The 23,918-nt window shown below is 33.0% G+C and overlaps 11 protein-coding genes across 11 annotated transcripts; 7 read left to right on the top strand and 4 right to left on the bottom strand. All coding sequences in view use genetic code 12, as the record gives it.

The window, feature by feature from the left end:
- Nucleotides 1–385: 385 nt before the first annotated feature.
- Nucleotides 386–2,041, top strand: TGL99 (Tgl99p; the record flags this gene model as incomplete). Its single annotated transcript, XM_002549302.1, has 1 exon — nucleotides 386–2,041. The coding sequence occupies one exon, from the start codon at nucleotides 386–388 to the stop codon at nucleotides 2,039–2,041; it is 1,656 nt and encodes a 551-aa protein (XP_002549348.1).
- Nucleotides 2,042–2,993: 952 nt separating this feature from the next.
- CTRG_03646 (uncharacterized protein) lies at nucleotides 2,994–3,773 on the top strand (the record flags this gene model as incomplete). The annotated part of the gene is made up of 1 exon (XM_002549303.1): nucleotides 2,994–3,773. One exon carries the CDS (start codon nucleotides 2,994–2,996, stop codon nucleotides 3,771–3,773), a length of 780 nt encoding a protein of 259 aa, XP_002549349.1.
- Nucleotides 3,774–3,920: 147 nt separating this feature from the next.
- Nucleotides 3,921–4,910, top strand: CTRG_03647 (sodium/calcium exchanger protein; the record flags this gene model as incomplete). The annotated part of the gene is made up of 1 exon (XM_002549304.1): nucleotides 3,921–4,910. The coding sequence occupies one exon, from the start codon at nucleotides 3,921–3,923 to the stop codon at nucleotides 4,908–4,910; it is 990 nt and encodes a 329-aa protein (XP_002549350.1).
- A 261-nt stretch (nucleotides 4,911–5,171) lies between these two features.
- HSP70 (Hsp70 family chaperone) lies at nucleotides 5,172–7,118 on the bottom strand (the record flags this gene model as incomplete). The annotated part of the gene is made up of 1 exon (XM_002549305.1): nucleotides 5,172–7,118. One exon carries the CDS (start codon nucleotides 7,116–7,118, stop codon nucleotides 5,172–5,174), a length of 1,947 nt encoding a protein of 648 aa, XP_002549351.1.
- A 2,700-nt stretch (nucleotides 7,119–9,818) lies between these two features.
- KAR9 (Kar9p) lies at nucleotides 9,819–12,035 on the top strand (the record flags this gene model as incomplete). The annotated part of the gene is made up of 1 exon (XM_002549306.1): nucleotides 9,819–12,035. One exon carries the CDS (start codon nucleotides 9,819–9,821, stop codon nucleotides 12,033–12,035), a length of 2,217 nt encoding a protein of 738 aa, XP_002549352.1.
- A 78-nt stretch (nucleotides 12,036–12,113) lies between these two features.
- On the bottom strand, nucleotides 12,114–12,581 carry CTRG_03650 (uncharacterized protein; the record flags this gene model as incomplete). Its single annotated transcript, XM_002549307.1, has 1 exon — nucleotides 12,114–12,581. The coding sequence occupies one exon, from the start codon at nucleotides 12,579–12,581 to the stop codon at nucleotides 12,114–12,116; it is 468 nt and encodes a 155-aa protein (XP_002549353.1).
- Nucleotides 12,582–12,892: 311 nt separating this feature from the next.
- On the top strand, nucleotides 12,893–14,494 carry AGM1 (phosphoacetylglucosamine mutase; the record flags this gene model as incomplete). Its single annotated transcript, XM_002549308.1, has 1 exon — nucleotides 12,893–14,494. One exon carries the CDS (start codon nucleotides 12,893–12,895, stop codon nucleotides 14,492–14,494), a length of 1,602 nt encoding a protein of 533 aa, XP_002549354.1.
- A 67-nt stretch (nucleotides 14,495–14,561) lies between these two features.
- CTRG_03652 (uncharacterized protein) lies at nucleotides 14,562–15,269 on the bottom strand (the record flags this gene model as incomplete). Its single annotated transcript, XM_002549309.1, has 1 exon — nucleotides 14,562–15,269. The coding sequence occupies one exon, from the start codon at nucleotides 15,267–15,269 to the stop codon at nucleotides 14,562–14,564; it is 708 nt and encodes a 235-aa protein (XP_002549355.1).
- A 699-nt stretch (nucleotides 15,270–15,968) lies between these two features.
- Nucleotides 15,969–16,625, top strand: CTRG_03653 (ERG2 family protein; the record flags this gene model as incomplete). The annotated part of the gene is made up of 1 exon (XM_002549310.1): nucleotides 15,969–16,625. One exon carries the CDS (start codon nucleotides 15,969–15,971, stop codon nucleotides 16,623–16,625), a length of 657 nt encoding a protein of 218 aa, XP_002549356.1.
- Nucleotides 16,626–17,940: 1,315 nt separating this feature from the next.
- Nucleotides 17,941–22,626, top strand: MYO2 (myosin 2; the record flags this gene model as incomplete). The annotated part of the gene is made up of 1 exon (XM_002549311.1): nucleotides 17,941–22,626. The coding sequence occupies one exon, from the start codon at nucleotides 17,941–17,943 to the stop codon at nucleotides 22,624–22,626; it is 4,686 nt and encodes a 1,561-aa protein (XP_002549357.1).
- A 238-nt stretch (nucleotides 22,627–22,864) lies between these two features.
- CTRG_03655 (uncharacterized protein) lies at nucleotides 22,865–23,218 on the bottom strand (the record flags this gene model as incomplete). Its single annotated transcript, XM_002549312.1, has 1 exon — nucleotides 22,865–23,218. One exon carries the CDS (start codon nucleotides 23,216–23,218, stop codon nucleotides 22,865–22,867), a length of 354 nt encoding a protein of 117 aa, XP_002549358.1.
- Between the last annotated feature and the right edge of the window lie 700 nt (nucleotides 23,219–23,918).

Below are 23,918 nucleotides of genomic sequence, written 5' to 3' on the forward strand. Positions count from 1 at the left end.
AGTATGTATGTATGTATGTATGTATTATTTATTTATAGTCATTTGTATATAGAGAGAAAGAGAAAAGAAATATCTATTCGTTGTTAGTTATTCTACCATCGCGTATATGTGCATACAGTGGTACAAGCTGTTCCAAGATGAGGTGTACCATCACATGGTTGAATCGGTTCACAAATGAAATTCCTTTTAGATCTCAATTCGTATAAACAAAATTACGCCGCATTTCCGCTTTTTGACATCACGTTGGATAAACATCAAAATTTCTTTTTCTCTGACAAGGAACATTTTTTTTGATATTTTTTTTTTCTTTTTTAAGAAATTGCTTTCTTTCTTTCTTTCTTCTATTTTTTTTGATTTTGGGGTTTGACCTTTATCAATTAAGAATATGCCAGTTCATGAAAAGATCCCGATAACATCATCTTTCTATAACATTGCCGTACTAGCAATTAAGGCAATTTGGTTATCATTTTGGTCACTTCTTGGTTTCACAAACTTGTATCATGAACCACAACAACAATTCACAACAACACCTACAACAATAAAATCTGATACAGATTGCAAAAGTGATACTGATACCTTCAGATCTAAGATAATTGATGCAAAAGACATAAATGAAATTGTTGAAGCTTCTGGATATAGAGTTAGAGAACATGTAGTTACTACTAGAGACGGATATTTATTGGTGATCCACAAACTTGAAAATCCTAAGCTTGTTGGAAAACATCATATCAATGCTTCCAAGATTATTTATTTTCATCATGGATTAATGACAAATTCTGAATTGTTTGTATTGGGAAGTACTAAATTGAAAACATTGCCTTATTTGTTGGTTGATTTAGGTTATGAAGTTTGGTTAGGTAATAACAGAGGTAATAAATATTCAAGAAAACATTTAAAATTACCAGCTTCTGAACCTAAATTTTGGGATTTTTCTTTGGATGAATTTGCATATTTTGATATTCCTGACAGTTTGACTTATGTTAAGAATTATTATGAAACTGTTCATCATAGTCCATTGGATCCACAAATCATATATATTGGATTTTCTCAAGGCTGTTCTCAATTTTTTGCAAGTTTAAGTTTATATCCTCATTTGAATACCCAATTAAGAATGTTTATTGGTTTATCCCCAGCTATTATTCCTCAGAATTTAAAACATCCAGTATTCAAGTTGATTGTCAACCATACTGCAGATGATAATTCATTTTTGTATAGTTTGTTTGGAAGAAGGGCTCTTTTACCATCAGTAGCATTTTGGTCTACCATTTTGGGACCAACATTATATGAAAAAGTAGTTGATATTAGTTTGCAATTATTATTTGGATGGAAAGGGGAGAATATTTCACAAACGCAAAAGGAAATGGGTTACCCTCATATGTTTTCAAACTCATCAGTTAAATCATTATTACACTGGTTTCAAATCATTAAAGCAAGAAGATTTCAAATGTTTGATGAAACTTGTACTTATGGTGTAACTAAATTGTCTGCATTCAATAAAGATCTGAAATCAAGAGGAAATAGAGTTGCACCTTTCCCAATTGCCGATCATTTAGATGTTCCAATGCTTATATTTTATGGTGATAGCGATATTTTAGTAGATGTTAACAAGATTAAAAACTTGGTGGTTGATAATAATCATAAAATGAAGGATAAATTGGAATTTGTTTTATGTCCAGGATATGAGCATATGGATACTTTATGGGCAGAAAATGTTTATCATGATGTTTTCAAACCAATAATTGATAGATTAGAAGCAATTCAAGTTCCTGAACCAATTGAAGGTGAAACATTGCGTGGATTAATTAGAGATCGTGACCAAAGATTAAATGACAGTTCAACAAAACTCAACAGTTTGAATAGTAGTTTTATTTTAAATGAAAAACCACTATCAAATGGAGGTTCTAACAGTTTAAGAAATGTTAATGGCAATTTCTTTACTGATAAAACGACAACTGGAAGTTATAAAACTATGGAAAAAGTTAATGGCAGTTTCCTGAATAGTGATAATGAGAAAGAAGTTGAAGTTACCGACAGCTGGTGAGTTTTACCACAAAAAAAAAACAATGTGCGTGAACAAAAAAAGACAAATTTTTTAGGGCTAAATGCACTTCATGAATTCTCCCTTTTAGATATAGATACTAGAGATATAACTAGAGTTATGATTTTAAATAATTAGATACATGTATACGTTGAATTATGATTTATGGTATATTATTAACATAGTAGGTTCAGGTTCTCTACTTTTCTAGTTTTTAATAATACAACACAATTGATCTCATCGTGTGCCCTACTCATCACCAGTCGTGTCTCGACCAAATCCAATTTACTATATAAAGACCTTTTTTCCCACTGAAAATTTTTTTTTATTTTTTTTTTTTTTTCCTTTTCTTCTTTTTCTTTTTCCTTAACGCAAAATTCACAGCCATTAACAACGTCAAAGCGTTCCTTCGAGGTTGAACCCAATTATTTGGCGTTCTTGACCCATGACCTTTGGAATATTGTTGTACTTTATGTTTTATTTGATGGACTGGAGAAAAAAATTCATTGATCTTGGGTGCAGCATCTCATCTGTTTTGAGATTAACTTTGTTTTAATTTCCTAAGGGTTAACCTTCGTGTGCCCGTATGGGAGATGGTGCAATGATCAGTGAGACATTTCATTTATATAATAATAATAATAATTATTATCGTTATTTGTTAAATTGTAGATTATTTAGTAATAGGCATAGTGTAATACAATTGACCCATTTGATTGACCTGTGTTTAATATCTATCATCAACCAGTTTCAACATCTCAATGGATCTATAGCAATGATAGTTAGATCTGTGAATGAACAGAATTGACCATTATGAGCTTCATTAGCATTCAGTTACTCTCATTTACCTGTTGAACAAATTATCAACAAGAAAAAGAGAGAGCCAGGCAAAAAAAAATTCAAGCCGCAGTAGATAACTCTTTTTTTTTCTTCTACTATTATTGACTTCAACATAGTTATGAAATCATTTTACCTACTACTTTATAGCACCATTGCAGTGACAGCATTAGTTCATGAATCTTTAGAAACTCCGGCTCCATTCTTACCTGTCAATACAACTTATCCACAATGTTCTGATGTTATTAATCAACCTCATTCTCAACAATGTAAATTCATTAAAGATAATAATTGTACATCTGAAGGATTGACCAACTATTTTGAATTTTATTATTGTAAATATTCATTTTTACATTCATTGGCAATTATCCCATTAAGTATTAGATTGTTATTTTGTTTCTTATTAGTTGGAATAACTGCTTCAGAATATTTATGTCCAAATCTTTATACCATATCAAAATTTCTTAAATTACCTGATACACTAGCAGGGTTGACATTATTAGCATTTGGCAATAGTGCACCAGATGTATTTGGTACTTATCATGCTATAAAATCAGATTCGTTAAATTTAGCAGTTTCTGAATTAATAGGGGCAAGTTTATTTATCATGACTGTTGTTGTAGGAACAATTGCAATTGTACAACCTTTTGAAGTTCCAAAAGAATTATTTCTTAGAGATTGTATCATGTATTTCATTGTATTTCTGTTGGTTGTTTTATCTTTGATAATTGGGAAATTATTAACTATTATATGTATTTTGCTAGTTCTGTTTTATGTGGCGTATGTTGGTGCAAATATTTATTCCCATTCAAAGAAAAAGGCAAGAATTGCTAAATTACTAAGAACTCAACGATCAAGAGGTCAATATAGTGATGGAACTACAACTAGTAATAATGAATAAATAGATGAAATATACCTTGATGGTATTGCTTCATTACCAACGATTGATGAATTGAATCTTGAACAGATTAAACAACAAGTGGATGATATTAGGGAATTACCAAGTCGTGATTTAAATGCTGCAACAGTAGGTACATTTGGATTAAAAATGTTATTACATGATTTATCAGAACATTCTAAAATGAAAGGATCAATTCTGTTGACTTCAGAGAGACCCCTAACTGTTGATGAAAATTCAAGTCCAATTGAAATTGATCAAAGATACTCTGAACAAAATCAATATTGGATTGATTTGTTTTTCCCACAATTAAAATTTTGGAATGAATCTGGATTTAATGATAGGGCTTATATGGTGGTGACATTACCATTACAATTATTATTAAGAATCACTTCACCATCAAGAGATGAAAACAAAATCAATGAAATAACCAATGATATTCATACATTCACTTATGATGATGAACCAATTCCTACATTTGATTACAAGCAAGATAAAACATTAACTATAGTGCAAACATTTTTAGGGACATTATTCTTATGTTTTAGTGTATTCAATAAATCCTGGTTAATGTTATTCCTATCAATTATAATTGCTTCATTATCCACGATTGCAATATATAATATTTATCCAAGTTATGCCACCACTAATTTCATTTCCAATATCAAACTAATCAATTATTATACCTCAATTTTCGGATTCATTTTATCAATCTGTTGGATTTCATTTGCTGCTGATGAAATCATCAATATTTTGCATGTGATTTCAGTTGTTTTCCATTTGAGTGAAGATATTCTTGGACTTACAGTTTTTGCATTAGGTAATTCGGTAGGTGATTTCATTTCAAATTATACAATTGCAAGTATGGGCAAACCAATGATGGCATTTACTGCATGTTTTGGTGGCCCGCTATTAGCTATTTGTAGTTCTGGTCTCAGTGGATTAATTACAAATGGAGATTATGGTATGAAATTTTCATCTACTTTGGCAATCATTTGCACTTCTTTATTTGGAACTTTATCTTTCATGGTCTATATTATTCCCAAGAATCATTGGAAAATTGATAAGAGAATTGGTACTATTCTTGTCAGTATATGGGTTGTCACGTGTTTAGTATCTATACTTGTAGAGATTAATTAAAAGTTATATCGATTGATAATTTTTATATATACAAAGATTTTTATTTTTATTACATTTTTTTATGAAATATTAATTGATAAAAATATACAGCTATACAAGAAATAGTCTTTTAAAGCAAAAAAAAAATAACAGTAGTAAAAAGAAAGGAAATAAAACCATGAAGAAACCATACCTAAGAATAAAATAAAACAATTAAAAAAAACAAAGCAGTAGTAGTCATTATCATAAAAATAACGAGCAATTATTAATTAATCATTAAATTTAATCGACTTCTTCAACTGTTGGACCAGAGTCACCACCGCCTGGTGCAGCACCGCCACCTGGAGCACCACCTGGGAAACCACCAGCAGCACCACCTGGAGCACCGCCTGCTGCACCATAAGCACTACTAATAATTGGATTAGCAACGGATTCCAATTCTTTACGTTTATCTTCATATTCTTCAGTAGAAGCAGCTTGAGAAGCATCCAACCAGGAGATGGTTTCATCAATGGTCTTGGTTAATTTCTCTTTATCATCAGCACTAATCTTATCTTTCAATTCACCTTCACCAATAGTGTTCTTCAATGAATAAGCGTAAGATTCCAATTGGTTCTTGGCTTGAACTCTAGAAGCTTCCTTTTCATCTTCTTCCTTGAATTTTTCAGCTTCACTAACCATCTTTTCGATTTCTTCTTTGGATAATCTACCTTTATCGTTAGTGATAGTAATCTTTTGAGTCTTACCAGTACCCTTTTCTAATGCAGAAACATTCAAAATACCATTAGCATCAATATCAAAAGTAACTTCGATTTGTGGAACACCTCTTGGAGCTGGTGGAATACCAGATAATTCGAATTTACCTAATAAGTTGTTATCCTTGGTCTTGGCTCTTTCACCTTCAAAGACTTGAATCAAGACACCTGGTTGGTTATCAGCATAAGTGGAGAAGGTTTCGGATTTCTTGGTTGGAATGGTGGAGTTTCTTGGAATCAATTTAGTCATGATACCACCAGCAGTTTCAATACCTAAGGATAATGGAGCAACATCCAATAACAAGATATCTTGGGTCTTGGAAGAAGTGTCACCAGTCAAGATGGCAGCTTGAACAGCAGCACCGTAAGCAACAGCTTCATCTGGGTTAATGGATTTGTTCAATTCTTTACCATTGAAGAAGTCAGAAACCAATTTTTGGACCTTTGGAATTCTAGTGGAACCACCAACCAACACAATTTCTTCAACTTGGGATTTGTCAATCTTGGCATCTTTCAAAACCTTTTCAACTGGTTCCAAAGTAGATCTGAACAAGTCAGCACACAATTCTTCGAATCTAGCTCTGGTAATAGAAGTGTAGAAGTCAATACCTTCGTACAAGGAATCAATTTCAATAGAAGTTTGAGCAGAAGAAGACAAGGTTCTCTTAGCTCTTTCACAAGCAGTTCTCAATCTTCTCAAAGCTCTTTGGTTGGTAGAGATATCCTTCTTGTTCTTTCTCTTGAATTCTTGGATGAAAAAGTTAACCAATCTGTTATCGAAATCTTCACCACCCAAGTGAGTATCACCAGCAGTAGCTTTGACTTCAAAAATACCTTCATCAATAGCCAATAAGGAGACATCAAAAGTACCACCACCCAAATCAAAGATCAAGACGTTGTGTTCACCTTTGCTTCCTTTTTTATCTAAACCGTAAGCAATGGCAGCAGCAGTTGGTTCATTGATAATTCTCAAAACATTCAAACCAGCAATTAAACCAGCATCTTTGGTAGCTTGTCTTTGTGAATCATTAAAGTAGGCTGGGACAGTGACAACAGCATCCTTGACAGTAGTACCCAAGAAACCTTCAGCAATTTCCTTCATTTTACCTAAAACCATTGATGAAATTTCTTCTGGGGTAAAGACTTTGGTTTCACCTTTGTATTCAACTTCAACGTTTGGTTTACCACCTTTGTCAATGACTTTGAATGGGAAGTGTTTAATATCTGTTTGAACTTCAGGATCATTGAATTTTCTACCAATCAAACGTTTAGCATCAAAAACAGTGTTTGAAGGGTTCATAGCAGCTTGATTCTTAGCAGCATCACCAATTAATCTTTCAGTATCAGTGAAGGCAACAAAAGAAGGGGTAGTTCTGTTACCTTGATCATTGGCAATAATTTCAACTCTATCATTGGCAAAATGAGCCACACAGGAGTATGTTGTACCTAAATCAATACCGACAGCTTTGGACATGTTGTAATTATAGATGTATTTTTTTTTTTATTTCTTTGAATATAGTCTAGTAAATCTAATTGATTGAATTAAAAAGTAATTAAAAAAAAGACTAAAAGAAAGAATTGAAAAAATATATAATTTCTGGAAATCAAAGTATTGTTGGCTTGTATTTATACCATGAGGAAACAGCAAACTTAAGGGGGAGAAACTATATTATGGGGAGAGCTGCAAAAGTACTGCATATATGTTTGTGGTTTTCAATCGAACTCCATAGAATTCTATGGAACCCGATAGAACAAATAGGTGGGAACTTGCTAGAACTTGCTAGAATCTTCGAGAGAAAAAAAAAAGATATCACAAGATTAGCGATTCACTTCTGGATTTAACACTCGTTCAATTGAGTTACTACAAGTGATATTCAAATATCAATTGACTTGTTGATTTAGGTTTTATGATTAATCCAAGTATTTGAAAATAAGGGTTAAATGAAAAATGTATCGATAAACACAAAAAGTCAAAGCGGGAAAAAAAAAAATCTGAACATTGCTAGATTTTCTATTGAATTCTATGCGACTAAAAATCTGTTGCAAAAATTTGGCCATATTTCCCGAATTATCCATAATGTGGGACAACCAAGCATAGAAAAAAAAAATTTAATACCTCAGCAATTATAAAGGGAATTCCGAGGGAGAGGGAAGACTGTAAGCCGAAACTTGAAGAATTCCCTCGAACAACTGGTTATTCCAAATTTCGAAAGGTCATTGTCGAATGTAATTCTATTACCTGCGTGATTACAATTACAAGGAATCACTGGATTGATGTATCGAAATTGTGGTCTAGGTCAGATGAATCAGCAATGGATTTTATTAATCTGAATACAGGAGTATTGATCTGAAGATTATAGGTTTCAAATTATTTTTGAACATAATGGGAGCATCTGTCAATTCTAGTTAGCAATTCTGTATTAGTGATATACAAGACAAACCGAAACTGACATTGTTCTTTAGCAATATAAAGTAGAAAAGAACCTCAGATTTGTAGGTAACAAACGCTTTAATAGGATTGTTCATGTATGGAACCACTTATTTACTTTTAACTTTCTTAATAGTATACAATTCGGATCTTCTATGAATATTTCCGCTCATCATGTATGAATGTTGGTCATTTTGAATAAATGCCCCCTATTTCCACTTATACTGGTCTAAAATCTTTCTCTATTTTCATATCAGTCTTAATTATAAAACTCGCGTAATCTCAAGTCACTAAAAATGACAAATATAGAGCTAATACCTTATGCCAAATGGTGAATGATTTCATTCTTATTGAATTATTGATCACAATCTTTAGGATAAGCGGGTGGTTTGTAAGTTCAATAGGTATACTGAAGGAAACGATAAAATCTTAATATCAAGCCTGTTTATCATTCTTAATCTAGCATTCTCTTTTGTGATGGTTTTTGATTTGTATTCGTGCCATCTTGTTTTCTAGATTACATTGATTCAAGAACGTAGCCATTTACTCGATATCTGGTCACTTGTATGCATTTACCTAGTGTTACAAATATGACCGAGCCAATTGTTAACCTCGCAACAACTATGTGAAAATGACAATTCCAGCAAGGTGGGAGGGTCAAAATAGAGACACCCTATTAGTAGAGGTTGTAATCTCGGCTTTGATATTTGATCATAGTGACAATAACTGCCCATTAGTTTAAACACAAAAGGCAATAGTATGGTTTAAAATTATCTTTTAATGTGAATCGTGTAGAACAAACATTTCTGAAACAGATAGTTTTTGTGTATCATTAAACTGGTAGCATCATATTCATATACCAATGTACACCTGGCCCCAATAAAATGATCAAGACCTTTATAGATATTAGTTTCCAAGAACATATCTTTCAATTAAATAACATCATTACATTGTAAAGCACTTACCAAAACATTCCCCAGGTTTAGATATAAATTAAATCAATAAAAAGACGTGCCTGAAACCTTACGCGTTTATAGTTTTCATTCTTTTTTTCTTGAATATATACAAAGTTTATATTTGACAAGTTTGATATTCTATATCTCGACCAATAAGATTCTTTAGCGTAATTCTGTGGTTAAGATATTTTTATTGGAATGAAGATCGACGCTGCCCATTACCAATGTTCTTTCCTTCTTTTTTTTCTTTCTCTCTCCCCTTGTAAGAAACCCTTTTTCTGTATTCTCATTAAGGAAAGAATAGAAAAAAAAACCACCGGTTTGTCGCGATATTCAGGTGACATTCCGTGTGAGCATGTCGTCTATTGTTTAAGGATTCCGGCTAAGTCTCTTTGGATTTTATTTTATTTTGTATTATATTTTTTTTTCCTACATCGACCTGTTTAGAGCCGTTGTCATCTCAATGCAATAAAAAAAAAAGAAGGTAACAATAAACAAAACTATCCCCTTTTCGTTATACTACTTGTGCCGTCGTTGTTTTAAATGTGTAACTAACAGTTTGTATCTTATATTTGGATTGTTCTATTTTCTGTGATATTTCTTGGTTTTGTTTGTCCCTGTTAATTTTTTTTTTTTTTTCTAAACGCAGAGTATAAACACAGTATATTTTATTTTATTTTTTTTTTTTACAACCCACCTTTTTGCTTTCAACTTCTTTTTTGTATTAAACTAACCAAAACAATCCATCATATATAATCAAATTGGAATCAAATAGAAAAGTCATGCAAATATGAGTAGCAATGGGTTCTTGTCTAACGGTAATCGACAGCTGATGCTTCGAAATGCCCCAGCAGTACAATTGTCTCACATTCTATCTTCAATCCCAGAGTTTTCCTTCTTTGATGAGTTAATTCATATCCCACAACCGCCAGCATCGGATCAATCAGCAAACATCAAATTACTGCAGCGGGATGTGTTTGACATCACCAAAATATTAGAGGATATCAATTTATATTTGAATGATGTGCTTATGATTTTCAATAATGTACAACTGGGATCAAAACATGTGACTGATCTATTGAATTGGTATTTTGAAGGCAAAACAGCATTCCTTGAACTACTAAGAAATATTGATAGTATTGACTCAATCATTTCCCAATTGTTATTAGTTATTGAGTCATCAGATGTACCTGACAACATTAGTAATAATCTATTGGCAATTTTTGAAGAGATTAGTGATTTGTTATTGGAGGTTAAGAAAGGTCTGATCGTTTTTAAGAAATATCTTGACATTTCCATAAATTACCGAGAATTGATTGATTCTGTTATCAAGTCATTGAGTAATGAAATTGAAGATTGTGTGAAATGTATTTTGAAATTAAAAGAGTTAAAGTTGAGTAGTCCCAAGAAAGTTTTACCAGAATATAATTTGGAAGTTATTACCACTAAAATGAAAGTTAATGATTTGACAAATGGAAATGTTTCTTTTAAAACTATGAGATTACCCACATTTAGTGATTTGGATGAAAAATTATACAATGATTACCTAGAATTGGAAGCCAAAATCGATCCTTTACGAACAGCTATTGGTATTGTTCCTTTGAGAATTGATGAGTTTAATACAATGTGTTCTGGGCAATTGTTTGTCAAGTCTAGAGAAAATGTCTTGGATACATACGAAATATTGGTTCAAAAATGGAACTTGTTATTAAAAGAAAAGAATATATTCAAGAAAGAAAACATCAACGTGAAATGGAATCAAATTTTTGGCTACTTAATTGAAGAAATTTGTAAAGAATGTGATGCGCTAATAAAAAAGATGGACTCCAGTACCTCGACCGATAGTCTGCAAGAAGTTCATTCCACGTCGCCAATAATAACTGATGAAATGGGTAATAAATACAAAATGTGTTCAAGCACCATAACTTTGATACAGAAGGCTTTTAAAGAAAGTATTGTTACCGATCACGAATTGGCTACAATCTTTAATCATGATTTGATTCCGAAATGGAACCAGGTAAATGAGGCTATTTCAAATAACGGTAAAGCAAAGCCATCTCTGAAGAGACTGCTGATGTATGTGAGTACAAGTACAGTAGAATCTAACGGATTGAGATTATTCCAAACAGGTTCAAGAAATTCAACTGCTAGTAGTCAAGATGCACCACGACCAACGAGTAATGGATTGGGTATTGATTTTAATTTTGAGGTGGAAACAAGCACTGTTCCATTGAGCATTGAGAAAACCGATAGGGTTAAGGAAGTGACTAGCGCTGGCGCTGGTCTGCTGAATCATTCAAGAGGCAGGGCTTTGAGACACTCGTTAATTAGTGTATTTGAAGATAATAGTGGTCATGATGACGAAGATGAACTAACAACATTGGTGAAAAGTCCCAGAGTTGAAATAGTTAAAAGGGCTGAGGAACAAGATTTCGAGAAACAGGATGTTTTTGCTAAACAGGAGCTATCGTGTTCGTTTCTGGAAGCTCCCAATAACAATAACTGTGATACCGCAAAAAGTATTGATTTTGCTGCATTGTTTGAAACTATCAGTAGTTCAAGTTTGAAAACAGACTCAAAGTTACCAAGAGTCGCCCCGGACCTTATCAAAAGAGGTTATTCCACTATTCAGATACAGCCAGGGTCAGAGAAAAGTAAAATCCCTGGGGCCAATAGAAGTCGTTCTCTATGTGGGTCTCCAGTTTCTTCGACAAGAAATCTTTTCATGAAACAAGACTCATCTGAATTTGGGTCTTTTGTGTCTCCATTACGAAACAAGAGAAATAGTGCATATTTTTCAACTCGTTCTCGAGCAAGTTCTAATGCTACAGTTATTGGCAGACCCAATTCATTATTAAATGAGATGAAAATCCCCAATTTGAATTATTCAAAAAGGTTGAGCTATAATTTGGAAGGTTTACAAGAAGATGGTTTGACATCATTCGAATCTAGATTTGACGAAGAAAACTTATTACAAGCTCTTAGACAAACTAGTATTTGGAAATAAATAGAAAGATAAATTGTATGCTAAACTTGCTATGTACAGGGTATAATGAAGAGTAATATTATTAATTTGTTTATATTCCTACTCTTTCTTTTCTGAAGTTTGTTTTCGAGTTTGACTAGTGAATCCATCTGTGAAAAAATCTCTACCAAATATCTTATACATCAATGAATTTTGTTCCACATTAATCTTTTCTTGTTCATCAAAATCCCTATTTCCACCATGTGGCAATCTTTCACCCTGTTGAATCTTTTTTGTCGATTTGCCTTCTAATCTTCTGTACATCTCAAAAGATGTAACCCCTAGTACGGGTAAAGATAACAATATCAAGTAAATCCCCTTGTATCTTTGTTTAATTTGAGGAGGTGCTTTTTGCCAATTTGGACGTCCTGTTTGAACTAACTCTTCAACAAATGGGGAACTCTTAGTTTTAACCTTCGGTGTTGTGTTACCTTTGGAAGTGTTGGTTTTATTATTATTATTGTTATTGGTTGTTATTTTAATTGTTGATTTACCTTCTTTATGAAATGATGGTTTTTCAGATGACATCTTGAAGGTTAGTTAATAGATCTGGGGGGGTTAATAGTTGCATTCCATCACTATTATCATTACCTTCTTTTTTTTATTTTTCCTGCGTCAAATGTTGATGTTTCTTACGTTTTCGGGGATCTATTTTTGGAACCTGAAACGACAGAGAGAAGAAACAAATGTAACACTGATCTGAATCAATTCGATTAAAAAAGAAACAGAACGAAAAAAAAAAAAAAAAATTTCAATTGAAATCTTAGATCACAACACGTTTTGAATAATCTAATATTAGTGACTTAAATCCCCGTTAGTATACTAATTAACAATAAACAATGTCCATTGAACAAACTTTACCACAATATTTATCATCTCATGCCAAACCAGAAGGTATTAAATTCACCTATGGTACTGCTGGGTTCCGTATGAAAGCTGACAAGCTTGATTATGTCAATTACACTGTTGGGATCATTGCTTCTTTAAGATCTAAGTATTTACAAGGCAAAACTGTTGGTGTAATGGTCACTGCATCTCATAATCCTCCAGAAGATAATGGTGTCAAAGTTGTTGACCCATTAGGAAGTATGTTGGAAAGTTCTTGGGAACAATACGCTACTGAATTGGCCAATTCTAGTCATGAAGAATTATTACCAAATATTCAAAAATTAGCAACTGATTTGAAAATTGATTTAAGTCAACCAAGTAATGTTGTAATTGCCCAAGATTCAAGAGAATCGAGTCCGGCATTATCCAATGCTACCATTGATGGATTTAAAAGTGTTCCAAATACTACATTCCAAGATTTTGGATTATTCACTACTCCAGAATTGCATTATGTTACAAGAACTTTGAACGATCCTGCATTTGGTGAAGCTAAAGAACATGGTTATTATTCAAAATTGGCTAAATCTTTCAAAGAGATTTTTGCATTGTCTGATTCTAAAAATAAGATCGATATCACAATTGATTCTGCAAATGGTGTTGGTGCACCAAAGATCCAAGAATTATTAGATAACTATTTGTCTGATGAAATCACCTTTAAAGTTGTCAACGGTGAATATAAGCAACCAAACCTTTTGAATTATGATTGTGGTGCCGATTATGTTAAAACAAATCAAAAATTACCTAAAAATGTCCAACCAGTCAACAACAAATTATATGCTTCTTTTGATGGGGATGCAGATAGATTGATCTGTTATTATCAAGATGATGATAGCAAATTTAAATTATTGGATGGTGATAAATTATCTACTTTAATTGCATTGTTTTTGCAACAATTATTTGAAGACATTGATGCTAGTAATTTGAAATTGAACATTGGTGTTGTTCAAACTGCTTATGCCAATGGCTCTTCTACTAAATACGTTGAGGATGTCTTGAAAATCCCAGTCCGTTGTACTCCAACTGGGGTTAAACACTTGCACCATGAAGCTGAAAATTTCGATATTGGTGTTTATTTTGAAGCCAATGGTCATGGTACTGTTATTTTTAACCCAGAAGCAGAAAAGAAAATTTTTGCTTACCATCCAAGCAATGAAAAGGATTCCAAGGCTATCAAAGTTTTACAAAGTTTTAGTCAATTGATTAACCAAACTGTTGGTGATGCCATTTCTGATTTGTTGGCTGTTTTGATCATTGTTCATTACTTACAATTATCTCCAAGTGATTGGGATAACAAATATACTGATTTACCAAATAAATTAGTCAAAGTTATTGTCCCTGATAGATCTATATTCAAAACTACAAATGCTGAAAGAACTTTAGTTGAACCAAAGGGTATGCAAGATAAAATTGATGAATTAGTTGCTAAATATCCTAACGGTAGATCCTTTGTTAGGGCTTCAGGTACTGAAGATGCTGTCAGAGTTTATGCTGAAGCTGATACCAAGGAAAATGTCGAAGCTTTATCTGCTTCTGTATCCGAATTAGTTAAATAGACTATTGTTTTTTTTTTTTTGTGTGTGTGTTTGTGTGGTATAATGAAATGTCAAATACGTAGTATTATTATTCTCCACGATAATGAACTCTTTTGAATTCTCCAGGAGTAGTGAGTTTCTTTCCTAATGACCAAACACCTTTTCTTAAACGTTTTGAATGAGCTTCTAGCTTTCTATACCAATCCTCGTTATCACCAAATTCCGCTTCTGCTTTCCCTTCATAAACAATGGCATATCCTGTTTTTAACATCTCAGCAGATACATCTTTTTTACCTGTCCATTTCCATATTTGTGCTCTGGCCACAACACGTTTATATTGATCGATTGAATATGGAGTTATGGTTACATATTTCCCATCCACATATCCACGTAACCAATTCAATGCATCATCAGCAAATGGTTGTGCTGGTTTACCAAAATGAGCTCCTTCAGGAGCATCTATTCCACATAAACGAATCATTAATGTTTCATCTTTCAATTCTTTTCTAGTAGTTGGTATTTTTCTTAACCAACCCCATCCCATTAATAAGCCACCGGGAGTATGATAAAACCTAAAATTATCACCATCACCAACTCGAGTCACATATCCATATAGTTTCTTATTGTTTTCGATTATTGATGGGGTTAAATCTAAATATGTTCGTACTCTTCTAACATATCGAGTATAAAATCTGTATCCAAGAAAAAGGGATGTTGTTATTCCTGCTGAAAGAAGTAAAACTTTTGGATGAAGAATTGAAATGTCTTGTGCAGGTGTTGGAGGTATAGGTGCCATTGTGTGGTATGTTTTTTGGTCAAAATAAGCTAGTAACTATTGCTAAGGTGATCTGGATTGGTCCAACAACTCATGACAAGCAACCTATTATATTCTTCTCGGTGGATTTGTTTTTTTTCTTCGTTTTTTCTAGCATTTTACTTTGTGTTCTATCCCGCACCAATTTGTTTACATTTTGGCTCGATCGATAAAAATTGATCCAGACCCTGTGAATATGGTCTTTGTCTATATGAGTTATGAACTAAGAAAGTTAGTAAGGTTGGGTAAGACTAGGGTGATTCTCATTTGAAAGAATGAATTGTTCAACCATTGGTCAAATTTTGGCTTTATTTTAATTTGGCAGTAATTTCTTGTAAAAATTGTTGCAAAATCTAGACAAAAATTAAACCCAGTTAAGAAATAACTGCAACTACTAACCACCAAGTAATAAACACCATTATTTTCACGTGTACAATCAATTTATTATGAACTTCAAATCATAACTCGGATTAATACTCCAGAAAAGTGTACTGTCGGATAATGGTATGTATAACTATCCGATAAACAAGGAAGCAATACAGCCGAAATTTATTTAAACGATCGTTCCCATGGTTGTTGCAAGATTACTTTAAAAACCCCCCAAAAAAATCCATAAATGCTTAAATTGTCGTTCCCCTAAGATTCAAAGCCTTTAATTAGAATCACGTTATAATTAAAAAAATGAAGTTAGCATTGATATTTGGAGTTGTTGCTTTTGCATTTTATTCACTTCTTGATAAGTTGTATGATACATGGTTGCCAACAAACTATCGTTTTGACAACAAACTTCTTCATGAACTAGTCAAAGAAACTGTCGCTGAACATCCACTGGCCAACGCAACAGCTATGATGATTGATTTGGGTGCTAAAATTAAACATCATTATCCCGACATTGTCAACGAGTTAAACTTTCAAGATTGGGTATTCAATAATGCTGGTGGGGCTATGGGGACAATGTTTATTTTACATGCATCTATTTCAGAGTATTTGATATTCTTTGGTACTGCTCTTGGTACCGAAGGTCATGCTGGAGTTCATTTTGCTGATGATTATTATATGATTTTAACTGGTCATGAAAAGGCAGCAATGGCTGGGGCTTTACAGCCGGAAATTTACAAGCCTGGTGATTCACATCATTACAAGAGGGGTGAAGTAAAACAATATTATATGAGTCCAGAAGGATTTGCTTTGGAATTAGCTCAAGGATGGATTCCCGCAATGTTGCCATTTGGGTTTATGGATACGTTCAGTTCCACCATGGATTTCAATACATTGTACTTAACAGTGTATTACACAGCAAAGGATATGATTAAAAACTTGTTTCACGGTAAGTTTTAGTCTCTAATTTCTGTGTAGATTGATTTTGTTTAGTTCAACATATTGAAATATAACCTATTCATGCATTGCATATTTTGATGAGCTTTTGGTGATTGTGTCAGTGTGTACGTGTAGACGGAAAAAAAAAAACAAGGAATGTATTTGAAAACTGTAATTTGAAACGCGTCAATAAACGATTTTATTACACTGAAAAAAATATGTGTATAAAAATTTTCCAACACACTATATGAAAGGACACGACATACAAAAAGAGGTGAATGTACAACCTATTTCTTTTTATTTTTCTCTTTTTGGGCGTTCTCCTTGAGAATGCCATTCATAACTTATGGCCCGGAATTTTATGGTTAACAAACAGATCATACAAGCTGTTAACTTGGCTGTCGATAAGAAGTTAGGGTCATAATAAGAACCAAAAGAGGTAAAGTCCCTGAAACATTATGTTGCAATCTTTAGTATTATAATAATTTTTTTTTTCTTTCAAAGTAAAACAAACTCTCACATGCTAAAAATATTCAGGGGAAAGATCATAATAATGATTCTAGCCAAGTTTATCCTGTCTCCTCTCCACCTCCCCATTACACTACATTAATAGTAATTGTACCTAACAACACTAAGTCTTTTTTTTTTAATTTTACTACTTTAGTGTTCCAGTTATTGTCTTGTATACTATTTTAATGTGATACAAAAACTAATCCAAATACCACGTAGAAAAAAAAAATAAAACGCCAAACACCAAACACCAACAAAATTTTTTTTTCTTCTCTTTTGCCTACACGGTTTATATGCAGGCACATACAAAACAATTCAAAACAACAGAGATCAAAGAACGAAAAGAAAAAAAAAAAAATTCAAGGTGTTATTTTTGACCACACCCAAAGAAAAAAAAATTTCGTATATACCAATTACTTTACAACCAACCATTTGATATCTAGAATATTAGATAACAAATTATTCGCTGCAACAGTCTTCATCACTAACCTTACCGATAACTTCTGACATTCAACAAAGAAAATACGACACATTAGAGTCTTATTAATTTGGAATCAAACGGAGCCATCAAAGTAATTATAACGAACATAATCAAAAAACAGAGAGTGTGTGAAATAGACGAGTTTCGTTGGAGGATTTTTTTTTTTTAAGAAAGGAATAATTTTTTTAGGTTATACAAGTCAATATTTCTTTGATTGATCCTTTTTTTTTACTTTTGTTTATAAGTTTTCATTTAATTTTTAATACCTGTGATTTGCTAGGTCCTTTATCAACAGGGGATATTTATTGTATTCATATTAATACCCAGATAGACTACTATTAAACCATGGTGTCATTGTACGATACTGGAACCCGTTGTTGGTATCCAGATGAAAAACTTGGTTGGATAGGTACCACTGTCAAATCAAATAAACAAGATGGCAACAAATATATTATAGAGTTGGTTTCTGAGAATGACGATTCCGAAGTCTTTACTGTGGAAACTGACGACTTGTCCGAAGAAAATCCAAAGTTACCGCCACTAAGAAACCCTCCTATTTTGGAAGCTGCTGAGGATTTGACAAGTTTATCATATTTAAATGAACCAGCTGTGTTGCAAGCGATCAAATTGCGTTATTCACAGTTGAATATTTACACATATTCTGGTATCGTTTTGATTGCAACCAACCCTTTCCAAAGAGTAGAGCAATTATATACACAAGATATTGTGCAAGCATATGCTGGTAAGAGAAGAGGAGAGTTGGATCCCCATCTTTTTGCCATTGCCGAAGATGCCTATAGATGTATGAAAGCAGAAGGTGAAAATCAAACCATTGTTGTCTCTGGTGAATCCGGGGCTGGTAAAACAGTGTCTGCGAAATACATTATGAGATACTTTGCATCAGTCGAAGAAGATTCTGAATTACAACACAATCTCGGGACAGAGCATAAGACTGATATGTCTGATGTTGAAAAGCAAATTTTGGCAACTAATCCTATCATGGAAGCCTTTGGTAATGCCAAAACTACAAGAAACGACAACTCTTCCCGTTTTGGTAAATATTTGGAAATTTTGTTTGACGACAAAACATCGATTATTGGTGCTAGAATCAGAACATATCTTTTAGAAAGATCAAGATTGGTTTTCCAACCTGAAACTGAAAGAAACTATCATATCTTTTACCAAGTTTTGGCTGGTATGAGTGATAGCGAAAAGGAAAAATTAGGGTTGACTACAGCTGATGATTACAAATATACCAATCAAGGTGGCATGCCAGTCATTGAAGGTATCGATGATGCCGAAGAATTCAAAATTACTAAAGATGCCTTGTCTTTGATTGGTATCGATGACGGTAAGCAATGGGAGATATACAAAGTTTTAGCTGGTCTTTTGCATATTGGTAACATAGACATTGCTGCTACAAAGAACGATGCTCATTTATCCGCAGAAGAACCAAGTTTGGTTAAAGCATGTGAGTTATTGGGCATTGATGCCACTGCTTTTGCCAAATGGTGTGTTAAAAAACAAATCACTACCAGATCAGAAAAGATTGTCAGTAATTTGAACCACAAACAAGCTATTGTTGCTAGAGATTCTTTTGCCAAGTACATTTATTCTGCATTATTTGATTGGTTGGTTGATTATGTCAACTCTGACTTGTGTCCAGATGATGTTGCTGCCAAAGTCAAATCATTTATTGGTGTTTTGGATATCTATGGTTTTGAACATTTTGACAAAAACTCCTTTGAACAATTCTGTATCAACTATGCTAACGAAAAATTGCAACAAGAGTTCAATCAACACGTTTTCAAATTGGAACAAGAAGAATATATCAAGGAACAAATTGAATGGTCATTCATTGATTTCGCTGATAATCAACCATGTATTGATTTGATTGAGAATAGATTGGGTATATTGGCACTTTTGGATGAAGAATCCAGATTACCAGCTGGTAATGATCAATCTTGGATTGAAAAGATGTATCAAAACTTGGACAAGGCACCAACAAACAAGGTTTTCAAGAAACCAAGATTTGGACAAACTAAATTCGTTGTTTCTCATTATGCGTTGGATGTCACCTATGATATTGATGGTTTCATTGAAAAGAACAGAGATACTGTTGGTGAAGGTCATCTTGAAGTTATGAAGAACACTACCAACCCATTATTGCAATCTATTTTGGAAATCATTGACAAGAATGCTGCTGCTTTAGAAGCTGCCAAGGCCGAAAGCAAGGCTCCAAGAGCTAAAATGGCCAACAAGAAACCAACCTTGGGTTCCATGTTTAAGAATTCGTTGATTGAGTTGATGAAAACAATTAATTCCACAAACGTTCATTATATTAGATGTATAAAGCCAAACGAACAAAAGAAAGCTTGGGAATTTGATGCATTAATGGTGTTGTCACAATTGAGAGCTTGTGGTGTTTTGGAAACTATTAGAATTTCCTGTGCTGGTTTCCCATCTAGATGGACATATGTTGAATTTGCTGATAGATACCATATCTTGGTTCCATCTGATGATTGGATTAAGGTTATGAGTGGAGAAACTACTCAAGAATCTGTCACTGAATTGTGTAACCAAATTTTGAAAGAAAACATTGAAGAAAAGGAAAAATACCAATTAGGTAATACAAAGATTTTCTTCAAAGCTGGTATGTTGGCTCATTTTGAAAAATTGAGATCAGACAAATTGTTCAAGTCTGCTGTTTTGATTCAAAAGAATATGAGAAAGAGATACTACAGAAAGAAATATCTCGAAACCAGAGAATCTCATATAAAATTGCAAGGTTTGATTCGTGGTTACATGACAAGAAAGACAATCAAGGAAGAACAAGAAAGAAATGCTGCTACATTAATTCAAACATCCATCAGAGGATATTTGGCAAGAAAACAATTTGCTCAAACTCTTTTGTCGGTCATTACTATTCAAAAGTCTGTTAGAGGGTTGCAAGCAAGAAGAAACTACCACAAATTGCGAGAAGAACGTGCTGCAGTTGTTATTCAAAAGTCCTGGAAAGGTTACCAACAAAGAGCCGACTACAAGAAGACCAGACATTCTACAGTGGTTATTCAATCCGCTTTCAGAAGACAATATGCTGTTCGTGAATTGAAACAATTGAAGGTTGAAGCTAAATCCGTCAAGAAATGGCAAGAAGGTACTTATAAATTGGAGAACAAGGTTATTGATTTGACTCAAACTTTGACCACTAAGATCCAAGAAAACAAGGCATTGATGGTTGAAATCACCAACTTGAAAGAATTGTTAGATCAACAGGGCCGTGCTCATGAAACCTTGAAGACCCGTGAAGTTGAATTCAATGAGAAGTTTGATTCCCAAAGTGTTGAACATCAACAAGAAGTTGAAAACTTGAACCGTGAATTACAAGCCATCAAGGCTGAGTACACTTCCGCTGAAGCTAAGATTGAAGAATTGCACAAGGAACAAGCTGAATTGAAGGAAGAAGTCAAGAGAACTATCGAAGAATTGACTCAAGCCAAGGATGATCTTGTCAAACGTGATACCATTGAAGTTGATTTGAAGACTCACATTGAGCAATTGAAATCTGAAATTTCTCAATTACAACAACAAAGATTGGAATCAAGAAATGGATCCGGTGCTACTCTCGTCAACAATAAATCCAGAACCGTTAACAAACGTCACAGCAGTGCTGTTGCTTGGAATTCACCAAACTCCCTTGATAACAACAATAGACCAGTTTCAGTTATTGCCGTTTCCAATGATGAAGACGCTAATATCGATGATATCAATGATGAATTATTTAAATTGTTGAGGGACTCTCGTCAATTGCACCGTGAAATTGTGGATGGTTTGTTGAAAGGATTAAAGATTCCACCTTCTGGTATTGGTGCTGATTTGACCAGAAAAGAAGTTCTTTTCCCATCAAGAATCATTATTATCATTTTATCCGATATGTGGAGATTAGGATTAACTAAAGAAAGTGAAGACTTCCTTGGTGAAGTTTTGTCTACTATCCAGAATATTGTTTACACATTGAAGGATGATGATGCTATTCCACATGGTGCCTTCTGGTTGTCCAACACTCATGAATTGTATTCATTTGTCTCATATGCTCAACATACTATCATTGCCAATGATAGTTTAGCTCATGAAATGAGTGAAGAAGAATTTGATGAATATTTGAAATTGGTTGCTGTTGTTAAAGAAGACTTTGAATCACTTTCTTATAATATCTACAATATGTGGATGAAGAAGATGGAAAAAGATTTGGAAAAGAAAGCTGTTTCTGCTGTTGTTTTGTCACAAGCATTACCAGGATTCATGGCTCCGGAAACATCTCCATTCTTGGCTAAAGTTTTTTCACCAGGTGTTCAATACAAGATGGATGATATCTTGAGTTTCTTCAACACAGTCTATTGGGCTATGAAATCATATTTCATTGAACCAGAAGTGATAAATGAAGTTATTATTGAATTGTTGAGATTTGTTGATGCGTTGTGTTTCAATGATTTGATTATGAGAAGAAACTTTTTGTCATGGAAGAGAGGTTTGCAATTGAATTATAATGTGACTAGATTAGAAGAGTGGTGTAAAGGTCATGATATAGAAGAAGGATCCAATTATTTGAGTCATTTATTACAAGCAGCTAAATTGTTACAATTGAGAAAGAATACTGCTGATGATATAAGTATCATCTATGAAATTTGTTTTGCATTGAAACCAATTCAAATTCAAAAGTTGATTTCACAATATTATGTTGCTGATTATGAAACACCGATTGCTCCACATGTCTTGCAAATTGTTGCTGATAAAGTTAAAGAAAGTGATTCTAGTAATGCTGATGATTTGTTTGAATTGGTATCTACTGACGGTCACTTTAATGATCCATTTAGAAATATTGAATTGAGACCATTTTCAAGAGTTGAAGCTTACGTGCCAGCATGGTTGAATTTACCAGTTATTAGAAGAATTGTTGAATTGGTCGCTAAGAATGCATCTGCACAAGAAACACAACATTCTACTATAGAGAATGAAGTTAACGGAAATTAAATGATTGGTGTTGGATTTTAAATAGTTATTTTTTACATGTAGTATTTTATTTTGTTCGTCTTTTTTTATTATTAGTGTTGTTGTTCATTTAGTATAGTCTTTTTGTTTTGCTTTCTTTTTTTTTTTTACACAATTTATAAATATATAGGGATTTTGATTTATTTTTGCATTAAGTCTATTGTTTTCTATTTACATTATTGGTGTGTGTGTGTGTGGGGGGTATAAAGTCCTATTAAATCTATTTCTTAATTTCCTTTTCAGTTTTAGTTTTCATTTGTAATGCATGAACACCATGATTTTTCAACTCATCATCTAATAAATTATAAACTAATCTATGTCTAGCAGGTAAAGTTTTACCATCAAATACATCACTTATAATTTCTAATCTAAAATGGGATTCAGTTACATTAGTGGCACCTCTAATACCAGCATGATGAGCATGTTTATGAGAATCATTAACGATTTTAAAATATGATGGTTTGAATTCATTTGTAATTTTTGAAATTATTGATGCTTCTATAGGTCCTGGATTTTCTGATTTAATTATTTGTGGAATAGAACTAGACATTTTTCGAATGAATTGTTTAAACATTTGACTAAAGTATTTGATAACATTGATAGTGGTTCGGATTTTTTTTTTTTTTGGTTTTCTATCTTGTCTTGATGTTGTTGTTATTTTTTTTGGCGTGTGCGAGAAAAACGAGAAAATGTGTAAGAATCTTTTAGAGTTACGTAATTGGGTATTAATATACGGAATATCATTCAATTGACAACCAACAGATAAACGGTGTTTTGCTCACCATCAATATTATGTTAAAAAAAAAGGAATATTAGATGTTGGTATTGGAATCCAGAATTCGTCTAAAACATTCCAAATCATGAAATTGTATATGGGAAAATTTGAACTAAATTGTCTTGTCTACCTGGGTCACAATAGCCTGTGATGTTTGAATGATCTCGTTTATATAGACATATATTCCTCAAGAAAACAGTAACAACATGAAACACTATGCTTAATAAGGACAATAGTAAGAGTAAGTAATTCCGACAATGATAAACTTTAATTAGGTGAAACATACAATAGTGTTGATTGTATTACAGTGAATTGGTTGATAAAGGGTATCAGATCTGTGTCTAAGATGTATGAGCTCATCCCTTTGCTGCACGGTTAAGGTTGATGATTTGTGAAAGCATGTAGTGGAAATACGGCTATGATGGCTCTGATGATGATGATGATGATGATGAGGTTTACTGAGGGTAGTGCACAAAATCAAAATGAGGGGGTGGTTGTT

The sequence above is a fragment of the Candida tropicalis genome (genome assembly GCF_000006335.3).
Source record: "Candida tropicalis MYA-3404 genomic scaffold supercont3.4, whole genome shotgun sequence".
Taxonomy (NCBI): Eukaryota; Fungi; Ascomycota; class Pichiomycetes; order Serinales; family Debaryomycetaceae; genus Candida; species Candida tropicalis.